General features: G+C 51.4%; 1 protein-coding gene across 3 annotated transcripts in view; it reads right to left on the reverse strand.

The window, feature by feature from the left end:
• LOC119173526 (uncharacterized) overlaps nucleotides 1-11,622 on the reverse strand; it is a 74,364-nt gene extending 62,742 nt beyond the window's left edge. For 2 of the 3 annotated variants that reach the window (XM_075896476.1, XM_075896475.1), the window contains exon 1: nucleotides 11,085-11,622. In XM_075896476.1, the coding sequence (XP_075752591.1) occupies nucleotides 11,085-11,508 (424 nt within the window). In that variant the 5' untranslated portion in view covers nucleotides 11,509-11,622. The remainder of the gene's footprint in view (nucleotides 1-11,084) is intronic. The other variant, XM_075896474.1, reaches the window with a different exon arrangement.
• Between the last annotated feature and the right edge of the window lie 4,116 nt (nucleotides 11,623-15,738).

The following is a 15,738-nucleotide window of genomic DNA, read 5'->3' on the forward strand; positions in this document are numbered from 1 at the left end:
AGCAGCGAAAGTGGGAAGGAGACAAGATGAGCAACTACAGGAAAATTGTCATTCAGAAAGGCAAATAGACATTGCTACCAAACGAATTGAGAAAATATTCACGGAGGATAATAAAACTGTGTGGACGTACACAAATATAATTAGACTGTTTGGGCTAGAGCTTGCTAAGGCACGTGAGAAGTCACCCCGGAAAAGAAGACACAAACCCTTAAGTTGGTGAGATTAGGAAGTTAAGAGTGCCATAGCAAAACGTCAGGAAGCCTTTAGAGAACACAGACATGCTAAGCAGCTGGGTGAACCAACAGATGATGTTGAAAGAAAATGGGAAATCTTTCTAAGCTCTAGAAGGGAAGCATCTTCCTGAACAATGAAAAGATTAAAAGAAATGGTGCTCAGTGGCTGGCAGAAGTACATAAAAAGGACAGAAAGGTAGCTGCGAACTTTTGGAACCATCTAAAATCTCTAAGAAGTGAGACGAGCCTAGAGCAGAGGTTTATAACTACAGCCCAAGGTGCTAGGCTAGAAGGGGATGAAGCTATTGAATATATAAAAACAAGGGTGACAGAAAAATTTTAACAAAGAAGTGCCTTATGCACCACAATAGACGGGGATGGATCAGGTGGCACAATGGCTCCATTTTCACAACGAGAGTGGGAAAAGGCTGAGAAGAGGGTTCCAAGTAGTAGATCAACAGGCCCAGATGGCATTCCAATTATACTGATAAAGACATTGGGTCCGAAGTCTAAGCAGACTTTGAGAGAGGCAGTGAGCAGAACTATAGTCGATGGTGAAGTACCTGATGGATGGAAACTTAGCGGGATCAGCATGATTTATAAAGGAAAGGGGGACAAAGATGGCATAAACAACTACCGTCCTTTAACAGTGACATCAGTGGTCTACATACAGGCTGGCGATGCAGATTATAAAGGAAAGACTGCAGGCATGGATAGAGGATGAGGGGGTGCTGGGGGAGCTGCGCAATGGGGTTCGTGAACACAGGAGGTTGGAAGACAATTTGTTCTCACTGACGCAGTGCATCGAAATAGCAGAAAAAGAACTCAGGCCCCTGTGGCTAGCATTTTTGGATATCAAGGGAGTGTACGATAGGATGGTTCAAGAAGACTTTTGGGGAATACTAGACACACTGGATGTGAAAGATGGAGCCACTAATCTTTTAAAGGAAATCTATAAAAGTAACAAGGTAGTTATGAAGTGGGAAAAACAGGTATCCAAGCCCACAGAGGTTAAACGGGGACTTAGGCAGGGGTGTCCATTGTAACCCTTGTTATTCATGATGCACCTACAAGGATTAGAGGCCAAATTAGAGGGAAGTGGACTTGGCTTCAACCTCTCTTTAGTCAAACAAGGATAACTCATTGATCAGGCACTAGCAGCATTAATGTACGCAGATGATATAGTGCTAAAGGCTGACAACAAGGAAGATTTGCAGAGATTGATGGACATCTGCGGTAATGAGGGAGATAGGTTAGATTTTAGATTCAGTAAGGAAAAATCAGCTGTCATGATTTTTAATGATAATGAAGGTAGTGAGCTCAGAACACAGGAAGTCACGCTAGAGATAACAGATAAAAACAAATATCTGGGCGTATGGATAAGCAATGGGACCGAGTACCTAAAGGAACACGAAATATACGTGACGACTAAAGGTAACAGGAATGCAGCAGTGATGAAAAATAGGGCACTGTGGAAATATGATAGGTATGATGTGAGAGAAATACGGAAAGGGGTCATGGTTTCTGGGCTGACGTTCGGCAATGCAGTCTTGTGCATGAGATCAGAAGTTCGAGCAAGATTAGAAATTAAGCAACGTGAAATAGGTAGGCTTGCTTTAGGAGCTGACGGGAATACACCAAATCAGGGAGAGCAAGATGATATGGGATGGACATCGTTTGAGGCGGGGAAGCTAGCAGCAAGATAACATTTGAGAAGCAATTGAGAGAAATGGGGGAAGAGCGTTTGGCTAGGAAAGTTTTCAGCCACGTTCTTGTACATGAAGAATGTCGATACAAAATGGAGGAAGCGAACCAGGAAATTGACTGGTAAATACTGAGAAAACAGGAGGTGGCCAAACTAAAAAGAACTATCAGTTAAGATGAAAGTGAAGCAAATGGAGACTGAGATGTGGAGAATCGGCGTGATTAAAAAGTCCGCACTAGAGATCTATCGAACTTTTAAGCAGGAAATTGCCAAGGAAAGGATCTATGATAATACTAGGGGTAGTTATCTACTGTTTGAGGCTAGGACGGGAGTATTGCAAACCAAGACATATCGGGCCAAATACAAAGGGGTAGACACAGTATGCAGTGCGTGTGGATAGGAAGAAGAAACTGCCGAACACTTGATAAGGTTCTGTAAAGGGCTTCACCCTATAGTTCATTATGATGGCGCAGAGTTTGTCAAAGCACTGGGGTTTAGGGACAGGGAGCGCAAAATGGGCTTTAAGCGGGTAGACTTAACTAGAAGGAGGTTATCTGATTGGTGGCTAAAGTCAAGACACGAGTGAAAATTAAACCCTTCACTGCAAAGTACGAATCCTCAGCCTCACTATTTAAAGAAAAAAAAAGATAAATCTAATGGTTCGTTCACTAAGTATCACGGCTAGGTGGCGTTAGCCGCCGCCTGATCTAAACGGTACAGTCACATCCGTCCATCCATCCATCCACCCACCCGTCCGTTCGTCCGTCTGTCTATCCGCCCGCCCGCCCGCCCGCCCGCCCGCCCGTCCGTCCGTCCGTCCGTCCGTCCGTCCGTCCGCCCTCCCGTCCGTCCGTCCGTCCGTCCGTCCGTCCGTCCGTCCATCCATCCATCCATCCATCCATCCATCCATCCATCCATCCATCCATCCATCCATCCATCCATCCATCCATCCATCCATGTCATCAACCAAAGTCACCCAAAACGTCACCCAAGGCGGCATGCGCTGCGCAGAGATGAGAATCAATTACGTGCACGGCAATGTTAAACATTTAAAATATATTTTGTTGCTCGTGCACGACCTCAAATGTCCACCGAGAAAATATGTTAATAAGCTTCTGGAATAACAGGTTGCCTACACGGGTGCGCGGCTGAACTGAAATATTGACAGGGTGCCGAAAGTGAGTGCGTGACGGCACTGAAATATTTTATCGATGTGAAGTGGTAGAATTAAGAGTTGAACGATGAACTCTGTTGTGAGCCATTGCTTGCAACAGCTTTCACGGCGAATGATAACGGCGAACACCTTTAACGGCTTAAGCCATAATCTGTAAATAAAGCCCCAATATTCGTAACGTCAAAATCAGAGACGAGAATCATGAGCGGTATCTGGATGAAAACCTTTCCTTTTCTGCACACAGGTCGCACTGCGCATTTCCGAGTAGTGGCTCACTATCTGTTTACAACAATGCATTCTTCATAATTGGTCGCGCGCTTTTTGTTATCCCCAAGAAAAAAAAAGTTGTATAGTTCACAAACACCCAACGAACAATGGACTGCAAGCCTAAGTGACGCTCCCGAGCTTCAGGCACTTCCTTTTTTTTACGGGAAGATGCTCGCTCCTCGAGGAGTACCTCATGTAAAAACGCAAATGAGCAGAGAAATCTTGGTCACTTGATTGGTGAGGCTTGGACCATGTTGTGCGCAGCCCAGTGTGAAATTTTTTTTCGAGGCAGAAAACAAGCTTTTCCAAGGTGTCATTGTGAAGCTCGTTCTAGCTAAACCACTTTGAAAAAGTGATTTAAAGGGCGTCTGCAAATTCGAAGATCTTCTCCGATAGGCCTACTTATAGGCGTCCGTACAGAGGGGGCAAATGGGTTGGGCGCCCCTCCTTGTCACGTGGGAGGGGGGCGCTAATTCTGCTTATGTATACATTGACTAGGCGGCGGGGCACACTTTTAGTCATCTTTTAGTCATCTAAAGGGGGGGGGGCGCAAATTCTGCCTCATACACTGATTTAATAGGGGGGAGGCTCCCTGCAATGAACCTTCGCCCCCCCCCCCCTCTTTATACGGCAACCACACCTATGGGCCTACCCCTTTCAGTGCGGACAGTTTCACGATTCACAGTGTGCTCGAAATGTCGGGAGATGTACCTCTCGTCGAAGTGCAGCTCACAGAGAGAGAGAGAGAGAGGAAACTTTATTAGAACTTGGCCGGCAGCTTGGTCTTGGTGGCCTCAGATGGCGGCGCTGAGTCCCTGAACTCGGGCGGCATCTTCGGCCTGCCGGACAGCCCAGAGCTGGTCGTTGAGCTCCGAGCTTCTGAGCGCCGCCTCCCAGCGGTGGCGTCGCCGACAGAGAAGGTCCCCCGCGGCTCCCGCAGACGGGACGGCGGCGGGAACGAGTGAGCTCGAGGCTTCCTGTTGCCTGGTATTGGCTGCCGCCATAGGCGCATCGCGAACGGCGGCCGTTTCTCGACCATTGTTACCGGCGCATTCCCAGAGCATGTGGCGCAGCGTTGCTCTGCGCCCGCATGCTTTACATAGATCGGTAATGTGTAAGTGTGGGTAGCAGTGGCGTAAGACGACCGGGCTGGGGTAAGAGTGGGTTTGTAGTAAGCGATAGCTTACGGCATCGTGTCTGTTTAATTTGTCATGCGGTGGCGGGAACTTTCGCCTTTCCAGTCTGTAGTGTTGCGTAATATCTCGGAACGTGATGAGACGATCACCCCACGACCATTGTGGTCTGTGTTGTCGCTGCGTGTCTGTCGAAGTGTCTCGATCCGGCAGATCAGAAGCCCCGTTCTCGGGAGCGGAGGCGGCAGCCACGGAATGTGCCGCGGCTCGGCGAGTGAGACCTCGAGCCGCGGCGTGGGCCGCCTCGTTGCCCGGAAGCGGGACATCGGTGTGTGCCGGGGTCCAAAGGAGGAAGACTGTTAAATTTTGTTGCGGCGATCGCGACGCTGAGTCACCATCACCGCACATCTTAAGGATGCGGGCCGCTTCCCGCGAGACGCGGCCGCGCGCGAAGCCGCGGATTGCTGCCTGCGAGTCGCTGATTACGATCGTAGCGTTCGGCACCGTGGCGATTGCTAAGGCTATCGCGGCTTCTTCGGCCGCCTCCGTATGTCCCGTGGTCACCGTGGCGCTCGCGAGGCATTTGCCCGCACGGTCAACGACCGCAGCGGCGTGTGCGTGTCTCCCGTCCCCATATCTCGCGGCATCTACGTACACAACTTCGTCGCTAGTGCCGTACTTCTTTTGAAGGTCACTAGCTCGCTGGTTACGGCGCCCGACGTGGTGCGTCGGGTGCATATTCTTAGGAAGCGGCGGAACAATTAGGCGGTCGCGAACCGAGGCAGGAACATCCGCTTTTTCTCCCTGCTGAGTGTGGTACCGGATGCCAAGTGACTCGAGGATGTGTCGACCCGTCTTAGACCCCGACAAGCGTTCGTTTTGCGAAACGACATGGGCCTCAATTAACTCGTCGAGTGAGTTGTGCAGTCCAAGTTCTAGTAACTTTTCAGTGCTCGCATTCAGTGGAACTCCAATTGCTCTCTTGAAAGCCTTTCGTATTATACATTCGATCTTGTTTTTTTCTGAGCCTAGCAATTTGAGGTAGGGGGCAACGTATGTTATACGGCTTATTGGGTACGCCTGCACTAGACGGATCGCGCAGTGTTCGCGCATACCAGTACGTCTGTTCGTGATACGACGTAGGAGTCGGATCGTGTCGTCTACCGAACGACGTAGTCTTCGCACCGTCTCACCATTATGGCCGTTTGCCTGCAGGTGTAACCCCAGAATTCTAATTTTGTCTACGTGTGGAATGGGAGTGCCATCTACCAATAGAACGCTTATTTTGTAGCACTCCCTTTCCTCGTCGCGCGGGGTTTTGCGACCTCTACTTGTAAGTTTGTAGATGAGAAGTTCCGACTTGGTTGCCGAGCATTCGAGGCCCGTTCCTCGCAAGTACTCCTGAACTTCGTCTACACCTGCCTGGAGCGTACGCTCGACGTGACCATCACAACCTCCGCCGGGAACCCAGAGGGTGATGTCATCCGCGTAGATACTGTGATACAATCCTTGTATGCCTAATAATTTCTCGGGTAGCCCCAATAGAACTAAATTAAAGAGTAATGGCGAAATTACGGAGCCTTGTGGCGTGCCCCTCGAGCCCATCTCAAATTCTTGCAGTTCCACATCTCCAACGACGACGCGTACGCGTCTGCCGGCAAGGAAGTCACGTATGTAATTATATGTTTTTTGTCCTAGTCCTAATGTTTGAACTCTGTTTAAAATTGCTTCATGTTTAACGCTGTCGAAGGCCTTTTTAATATCTAGGCCAAGGATCGCCTTGGTTGAGCTGGTAATGTCATCAACAATGTGGTGCTTCAGCTGAAGCAACGCGTCTTGTGCGGAGAGATTGCGGCGGAATCCTAGCATGGTGTGCGGAAATACATCGCGGACTTCGAGAAAGTCAGTCACGCGTTTGAGGACTGCGTGCTCCAGAACTTTTCCTACACAAGACGTGAGCGAAATTGGCCTTAGATTATCAAGCGCAACCTGCTTGCCCGGTTTAGGAATCATGATAACTCGAGATCTTTTCCACGCTTCAGGAAGGGAACCGCGTTGCCAGCACTCGTTGATATAAGTCACAAATCGGGAGATTGACTCGTCATCTAAGTTGCGGAGAGCCTTGTTCGAAACCCGGTCCAGGCCGGGCGCCGATCGGGTGTTTAGTTCAAAAAGGACTGCCCGAATTTCCGCTTCGCTAAATTCGGCGTCTAGTTGCTCATTAGCAACGCCGTCATAATCTGGGTGTTGGACGCTCTCTGCCGACTTAAAGTAACGGTCACGTATTGCACCGAGCAGGTCGTCGCCTTTATGATCGTTCACAAGTCTCCGAGTTTTATGGCCTTGAGCGGCACGAGTATCTTCCGGATCCAATAGGTGCCGGAAAAGGCGCCAAGCACTCGCCCCGCGCATCTGTCGCTCGAGGCCGTTGCACAGGTCTTCCCATTGTGACCTACAGACTTGGAACGCATGTTCCTCAATTTCTCTGTCTAACCGTGCTATGCGTTTCCTCAACGCCCGGTTATGTCTTTGGCGTTTCCACCTCTTGAGTAGGGCTTGCTTTGCTTCCCACATGTGTAGGAGCCTGCTGTCGATTACTTCGAGCTTCGCTTCGGGCGGGATGTGGCACGTTACCGCGTCTACGTCCCGATTGAGCGTCGCGGTCCACTCGTCTATATCCGTGATCGGCTCGTCGCCTCGCCCGCCTTCTGCTCGCTTTTTGCGGAACGCGTCCCACTGCACTAATTTGAGTTTACGGCCTGTGCTTTCAGAGTATGTTCTACGAACGCTCGGGCCCGTGTCTACCGTAATCTCTATCAGAGAGTGGTCACTCCCTAAGTCCTCCTGCGTGTTTTGCCAAGACGCCGCGGTGACATTCGACACGAACGCGAGGTCCGGTAGCGTGTCTGCGCTCACGCTGTTACCCCGGCGCGTCGGATCGGCGGGGTTCGCGATCAGTTCAAGCCGTTGGTCTTGCGAGTCTTCCCAAAGGTGTTTGCCCTTGAGCGTTTCACGCGTGTATCCCCAGGCCCCATGGGGCGCATTAAAATCACCTGCAACTAGCAGAGGTGCGCCGTTGGCGGCCGTGCTTGCTCTCCGGAGCAGCTCCCCAAATCGGTGCTGTAGCGTGGGTTTACTGTAGACGTTAAGTACAAACAGGCCTCGGCCGCGCTTAGGAATTAATTCTACAAAAACATGCGGTATCCTTACGCACTCAAGTTCGCGCTGCGCCACCGTGATGTTACGTCTAACTAGCACGGCGGCGACCGGCGCCGGACGCGGCGGGGGCGACGGCAGCGACCGCGGGCGCGCCGACGACGAGAGCGGATCGCCCCGCCCTCGGCGACCCGCGGCCGCCCCCGGCGCCCCACCACGCGCCGAGCGCTGTGTAGCACGTTTTTCTTTCCGCCTGTTGTCCGCCGCGGCCGCATTTATGGCTTTGTAACCAGCTAGTTTTGCCAGATAATTTGTTTCCTGCAAAAGGATAATGTCCGGTTTCGTCTCACGGCTTCGAATAAATTGCTCAAGATTTCCCCGCTTCCTCCTATATCCCCGGCAGTTCCACTGCCAGATCGTGTACTGTTGTTTGTGAGTGTTAGTGTGAGTGTGCGCGTGTCTAGCCATGGTGATGCTTGTGTTTAATTTAGCCCATCGCCGTCGAGGCGACTGGGGTGCGGCTGAATCTGCGGCTCGGCGTCTGGCAGCGCGTTCTGCTGCTGCTGACTCTGTTGCTGTCTAGCGTAGGGCTTACTCACCGTTCTAATCGGTCTGCCCGCAGATGGTGGGAGTCGCGCTTCAATGTTTTCTATGCGCGCCGTGTGCGCGGTGAGCATTTGTGTCATTTGTTCAGAGAGCTTAGCTATCGCACTATTGAACAAGTCATTCATCTGTGCCACCTGTTTAGCAAAACGTTCATCGAGGCTGGTCTCGATAGTATCGATTTGTTTCTGTAGCTTATCATAACGGCCAAATCGCTGTGTGGATTCGTGCCTGGCAGGATCTAGTGCTATCCTTTTCGCGGTACACGGGTGGTCTTCGCGTCCGCCTGCCCCCTCTCCCGAACTGCTCTCGTCATCCGTGGCCATCCCCGCCGCCTCGGGTCTCGACGGAGTCGAAGACCGAGGCGTCGGTGGTGGCGGCGCCGTCGACTGTTGCTGCGGTTGTTGCATTCGTGGAGCCTCTCCTTTCAATTTGGAATTTTCCGCTCTAAGGGCGGCGTTCTCGCGTTTCAGCTCTGAAATTATCGATTGTAATGGTCCTAGGCGTTGTTCTAGCGCTCGCTCTACCGCTAGCTCGAGCTCGCTCCCACCGCCGCCACCGACGGCGGGACCGCCAGGACGTCCCGCCGAAACAACGCCGCCGGCGCGAAAGGCGGCTACATCCGCCCATCTCACCTGCTGCCATGTGCCCATGGGTCCCTGTTGTTGCGGCTGCCGCCACGTCTGATGCTGCTGACTTTGTTGAGTGCCTTGGTTGACAGCTGCGGCGCCCGGAACGGCGCCACCGCGCGTCTTCGACATGCTTCTCGGCCTTGGTGTCCGGCTGCGAGAGCGGGACCGGGATTTACCGCCGCCGCCTCTCGCGTCTCGGCTTGTCGAGCGTCCTCTTCGGGTGGCGTTAGATGAATGACTGTCAAACGCCGGATAATGATTGTAGTACCCTCCGTTGCCTTCGGTGCTAATGCCGCTGTTGTAGATGCTGTCGTACGCTGCGGCCGCTTGCTCTTCTTCACGCCGCTTTCGCTCTAGGCGGCGACGCTTGACTATGTAAGGAGTCTTGTATCTCGCCTTGCAGACGCGGTCACCCGTGAGATGATCCTTGCCACACAGCTGACACCGCGGCTCGCAGCGATGGTCAGACGGTGGGTTACTGCTTCCGCAGCCACGGCAAATCTTGTCGGCAGGGTTGGGACACACGTCAGAGCGATGGCCCAGCCTCCCGCACGCGTAGCACACGTCGATGTGCTTTCTGTAGAGGGAGCATCTCACAAGCATAGGTCCATAGTATACGTGTCTGGGAACACGGAAACCGTCGAACAATACGATGATGTTGTCCGTGGTGCCCATTCGCTTGGCATGCAGCACGCTGGGGTTGCGCTGCGTCACTAGGTTGTTAACGATGTCCTCCGGGCTCTCGTCTTTGGAAATGTTCCTAATCAGGCCCCTGGAAGTGTTCTCCGGGGCGGCCTGATAGGCGTTCGCCTCGAACTCTCGGTTCCCGATGCAAAGCTTGCTGATGGCTCCGTAGCGTTTGGCTCTGTCCGCGGACGGAGTGCTGAGCACCACGACGTTCTGTTTAACGTTGAGGCAGATGCTGTCCTCTCTAGCCGCTTCTCTACCGATACCTGCCGCGTTACGAAGGCAGCAGTAAATGCGATCTATCTTGTATTCAGCCCCGTTGAATCCGCCGCGGGGGCGCACAATGATCCTGTAGTCATCGGGCGGTAACTCTGGCATTCGGCTCGCCTTAGCGAGGTGCTGCAAGTAACGAGCACACTTCTTTTTATTCTGCGCCGCTGTGGCAGTATCCGGGGCAATCCCTGTAGTCGCCGCGGCAGCCGCCTGTTGCTGCGTCTCCGTCTTCTGGTCTTGCGCTGTCTCGGACGCGCCGTCGGCCTGTTTCGTTCTCTTTACGCTGCACCATCCTGCTCCCTCGCCGAAATCTTCCGGCCTCTCCTTCTACCTCTACGACATCCATTTAGCCCTGGCAAAGGCCTTGTATGCTGCCGTCGGGGATCGGGAGCTCCGAGGAGGTCCGGCGACACGTTAGGCTTGCAGGCCCCACCGCCGCAGCGGCCGGCCTATGGCGTCGTGCGCAGAGACGCTGGACTTAGCGTTCTTGCTTTCGTGGTGGAATAAAAGGCGCCAATAAGTGGCTAAAAAGTGGTCCCACCTGGCAAAACTTGGTGTCAGGGAAGTCCTTGAAACTGCCGTCGATCGATGGTGAGAAGCGTTTTCCACGATAAATTCGACAATCCACCAAAAACATAGGAAAGTTGCGGAGCCGACGCACAACACGTCCGCTCTCCGTGGCCCCCTAGCGGCTCTCCAGCTCACACACAGCCAAGTTTTTTTCAAGCAGCTTATCAGCTCGTGGGGTGGCTCTCCGCCACATCCCAAACACAGCTTCGTTTGGAACGCCGAACAACGCAGGCTTTTTTTTTTCTGACTTGTAGCCTGTACTGTACTCCGGGACGAAGCAATGACTTTGTTTCCCGCGCATTGGTGTCACAGCGCCACTGCTATAAAAAATAATTCACAGCATATTCACGGGGTGAATGATGATGAGTGGGCGAAGCTCCTGAGGGGAAATCATCGATAAAACCGTGACTCTTCAGTGAAAGTTTGCCCACAACATCATCAAAAAAGACGTGAGAAACACTGTGTGTGTATATATACTCGCGCTGCAGCATGGCGATGGCGTTGGCGCGAGTCTGGTCATTCTTGATGGAGGATATTGTGACTAGACTGTTTGAGAACCACAATCTGTCGCACACATTGCAACTGTGTCCGAACGTAACGTCTAGAAAGTCTCGCTTAAACCACGCGTCGACACCTTGGGGCTGAGCTCACCTGATGCGTTTTGCAGACGCCTCACGAGCTCTCGCTGCATCGGGGTCTGCCTGCCGATACGCGCGCTTTCTCGCCGCTTCCCATTCTCTGACGTTTTGTAGATCCTCTTCGCGCCGCAGCCGTGCTGCTTCGCATACGGCAGGGTCCTCGCGCCGTTGCCGTGACGCTTGGACCTCTCGTTCTCGAACGCCGGGATCTTGGCGGCGGCGTCGCGCAGCCAGACGACAAGCTTCGGCCTATCGCTCTCATACGGCAGGATCTTGGCGGCGGCGTCGCGCAGCTTCACGGAGCGCTTCTGCCCCGCGGGCTGGCACATCGGGATTCTGTGTGCGAGCACGCGCTGCCGCCGCCTTGTGCGCTCGTCGCTCTGCGGCCTTATCCATCGGGCAACTCCGAGTGCGCGCCAACAGCGAACGGATTCCATTACAAACTAGGGGTGCCCTTATCCATCGGGCAGCTCCGAGCGCGCGCCAACAGCGAACGGATTCTATTACAAACTAGAGGTGGCTACATACGTACGCCGAGGATGGACCAAGGAGGATACATAAAACTTGCTGGAGTGGAAGGGGCGCTGTGCGAGTGAAGCCAGCCGCCGCCATCTTGCCAGTGGCAAAAAGCGTGCTCAGTGCCATCGCGAGCTGCTGATTTCGTCCGTTCTTGTTTCACCTTGTCGGCATGTAAAGACAAATGGTTTACAATGGTTGCCTCTTGCGTCGTTCACGGATGTGCCAACAGGTTGAAGAAAGGTTGTGGCCTCACATTCCACCTGTACGTACACGAAAACGTCTTCGACATAGCCATTCCGCGCTCGTTACTAAAGGGAGCTATAGCTGACGCGATCTAAGCGTGCAAAACATAACAGTCCGGATTTGTTTTACAGGTTTCCTAAAGATCCCGTTACGCGGAGCCTCTGGGAGTGGGCCGTTCACCGTGAGAAGTCGAATGCGAAAGACTGCGATCACTTCGCTCTGTGCACTTCGCGCCAGAGTGCTTTGACCACCTCTTTGACATTGAAGGGAAGCATGTGAACTGGGGTTATGAAGTTGCATTGAAGGCACTTCAACGTGAAGGGTTGTGGCTCGGAAACAAACTTACGAAAGTCCACGTCCAATGGGAAAAGCAAGAAATTGAAGGTATGATATGCTGTACAACTGATCGAGTGCCTCAGTTGCCGACGCTTTGAACTTCTGCGAACAAAAGCCAAGGGTGCCAGCACAAGATCTACGTTTATTAGAACTTTTGATCGGTTGTTTGACATCTTAAAACTCCAGGAACCCGCTGGCAAGGTCGTACAAAGCGCCCCTTTGGCAGGGGAACGAAGCATTCTAGAAGTCGTTTTTTTTTTGCGGAGACTCGAGCGTACATAAACGGGCTGAGAGATCCGGCAGTGACAAGACTGAAAAAAAAAAAAAACGGATTCATTGGTTTTTGGACACGCATGGCAAGCACGGAAAGAATGTTTGACAGACTTGTCAGCCAGGGTCAGCTGAAATACTCACTGACACACAAACTCAGTCAAGACTATGCCGAAAACTTCTTTGAATCAATACATGGATGAGGCGGCCATAACAACAACCCAACTGCTTCGCAGTTTATGGCTGAATACAAGCGTCGGTTCCGACGGAAGTCACGTCTTCAAGTTCTGGACACTGCTCCGAAGATTGGATTGGATAAACTTTTATTTGGTCCTCCAAAACACAGATCACTGTGCTGCGGGCAGCTCCCACGTGGGGACTGAGATGCCAAGCTCCTCAGCCGCCTCGCGGGCTTGGTGGGCAGCCCAGAGCTGATCTGCCAAGGATGAGCTGCGGATTGCCGCCTCCCATCTGGCAGAGGTGATGTTCGATATATGAGCGAATTTGGTGCACTGCCGTTCTCTCCGTATTGAATGCAACGCCTCCTGCAGCCATGGTAGATCCAAGAAGCAATCTCACTGACATGTGCAAGGCCCCAGTCCTGCAGCCCGATGACCACGACAATACGCATCACATTCACTAGCCCGAAAGCTTTTCTGTTTTTGTCGGTTCCGTGGTGCCATACATAGCAGACTTCATTGTTCGAAAGGTCGAACTGCAACTACCTGTGAAGAGTGTATAGCAGTTATGCACTCAGATGAGCTGACACCTTTATTTAAATGTAAGAGGCGAGGTGGTCTTGTTTCACCGTCGCGAGATGTCATTAGCCTCTGTAAAGAAGTTGAGGAATGAGGCGGCTACAGGCTGAATGTGATTCCATCACAACGGTGAAGTCAAGAGCAAAACACCTCATCCTGAAAGTTCTATGAGCTTCCTTCGAGAAAAAATGCTTCCATAAACTAGAGCAGTACGTCCTAGACTTTGATACGCTTAATAATAAGGTTTACAGTTTGTGCAGGCAAATCACCGAATAATACGTAAAAGTGAGGATACAACGCATGACAAAGGAAAAAAAAACGAGAATCGGTCAAAAGTAAGGTGGGACCACTTTTGACAAGGGCAATAATTTTCAACCACCAGTAGGGCACCTATGTTTTCGATTATGTGTTTGCTTTAGGCATCGCTTTTTGATGCATATGCAATTTAATTGAGTTCTCTACATGCCACTTGGCTGCGTACAAGTCGCAATAAACATTTACAACCAGAATTACTTGTTTTTGTTGCTTTATATAAACACACGAGTCACTTCACCCGCAGCGCGATGAAGCATAAATTTGCAGCGCTCGGCTCTTTTCTGCCACTGGCAACATGGCCGCCGCACGCTCGGCGCGGCTTCACTCTCTCCCGAAGCGGCGCATAGGCGGCTTCCACATCAGCAAGTTTTTTGTATCCTCCTTGGGATGGGCAGACCATAGAGTTTCCCACAATACTTACTACAGGGAACTCTGGCGCTAGCGTCTATGGGAGTTGCAACACACGGCGCTTCAGCGAGCATAGAAATGATGGGTAGTACACACATTTGTCTAATTTTCGTACTTCTGGCCTGCTTCTGGCTTCGTGTGTGTCCGTGTGGTTTGGAGCTGTTTTTTCACGAAAACATAAATTAGCAAATGTTCACCGTTTGCGCTTCACAACCTTATTCTTTTAAGCTTACTATTTCGAATCAAGTCTTTAAGTTCAAATGGGTTCGTTCTTTCTTTTAAAACAAAACCGTAACCAGTAATAAATAAAGCCGCAAGTACGATTCGCCGCCCGCAAGTACGAAGACTAGGCAAATGTGTGTACTACGGTACTACTACCCGTAATTCCCATGGTCGCTGATAAGGTCCCTAGATGAAACAAGTTTCCATGGTAGCGACACCTTTCCCTTCCCTCTTCGCCTATGTTCCTGAAGCGCCCCCTAGAAGGTTTAAAACTTTCATCCAAAAGCGAATGTTTGGGTTCTGTTGCTACGGTGAATAGATGTAAATGAAACAAAATGGAACGAAATAAGACGTAGAATAAACAGTTACCTTTATGAACATAAACGGCACAACACAAGAGCAAGCAGGATGTGCGTTACTCAACCGGCAACGTTGTGTAGTTCTATACACCACTAGCCATGGCGTCTCGCGTAGTACATTTTAGTTCCACGGCCGCGGTATTTCGTCCAGTTCTAACTAGTCCACTTCTCCGATTGTGTTTCGTTCGTGCTGTGACACAGTGAACGTGCTTCTTGCTGGATCCTGTAAGTGGCCACAGGGCGTGACGTTGTGACGATTCATTACAACCGGCTTGTGCACACGCAAGAAAAAAAAAAACTACGACCAGACTGGTACGAACACTCGTCCAGCAGCACTGCGATGACGTTTTTTTTAAATGTGCCCATTTGGACAATCGTGATGCCAAGTGATTCTGATGCGGTGCTGGGAACTTCCTGAAAAGTGAGAGTTCTACTGGTGAGGTGTCTCGAAGCAGCGCGTTTCGGCTCAAGCGGGAACTGGTCAAGAGTGAAATGTTTCTGAAGGTGCGTTGATTACAACCTACAGCTGTTCTGTATACGTGCATACCCACATGTATTTATACCAACTGGCATGCACTAGACACGCATTAGACGCGCGCCTGGCGTTTCAATAAAAACCGACAAGTGAACGCTTCGCAGATCCGCGTCGACATACGTTGACGGAGTTGCACGAAAGCATTCGGGTGAAATGGTTCATAGTTGCACTTCATGGTGTGCTTCATCTCGGAAAGCACGAGGTAAGTTGAAGAGAGCGAAACCATTTTCTGTTGTTTACGGCAACGCAGCATTGCTGAAAAACGCAGATGTTGCATTGAACGAGCATGGCAAAACAATCTTGGTCGACTTAGCGCACACCGAAACGCTCCTCCTCTTCAGTTTATGTTCTGGCTACGATTTTGTCTTTGGTCACGGCGAGAATCCGGCTGGAGCCATATGCGCATGTGTACTCGTTTTGAACCTTTTGCATAATAATAAATAACACCACCAGCCATTTGCAAGATCACGTGCAAGTAATGCACCAATTACAGACGCGGATGGCAGAGAAAAAGAGGAGTAATCGAGAGAGTGAGGAGGACGGCTCGAGAACAATGAGTGACGCTACCTTGTTTCATCTAGGGACCTTAGTCGCTGCATGATCGCAGCGCCAAAGTGCCCTCTAGTTAAGTTTGGGAAACTCTATGGGACAGACCCACGCCTTGGAGCTTCGGCCCTAAAACGAGGATACAGTGTACTAGAT

The sequence above is a fragment of the Rhipicephalus microplus genome, chromosome 5, assembly GCF_043290135.1.
Source record: "Rhipicephalus microplus isolate Deutch F79 chromosome 5, USDA_Rmic, whole genome shotgun sequence".
In the NCBI taxonomy this organism is placed as follows: domain Eukaryota; kingdom Metazoa; phylum Arthropoda; class Arachnida; order Ixodida; family Ixodidae; genus Rhipicephalus; species Rhipicephalus microplus.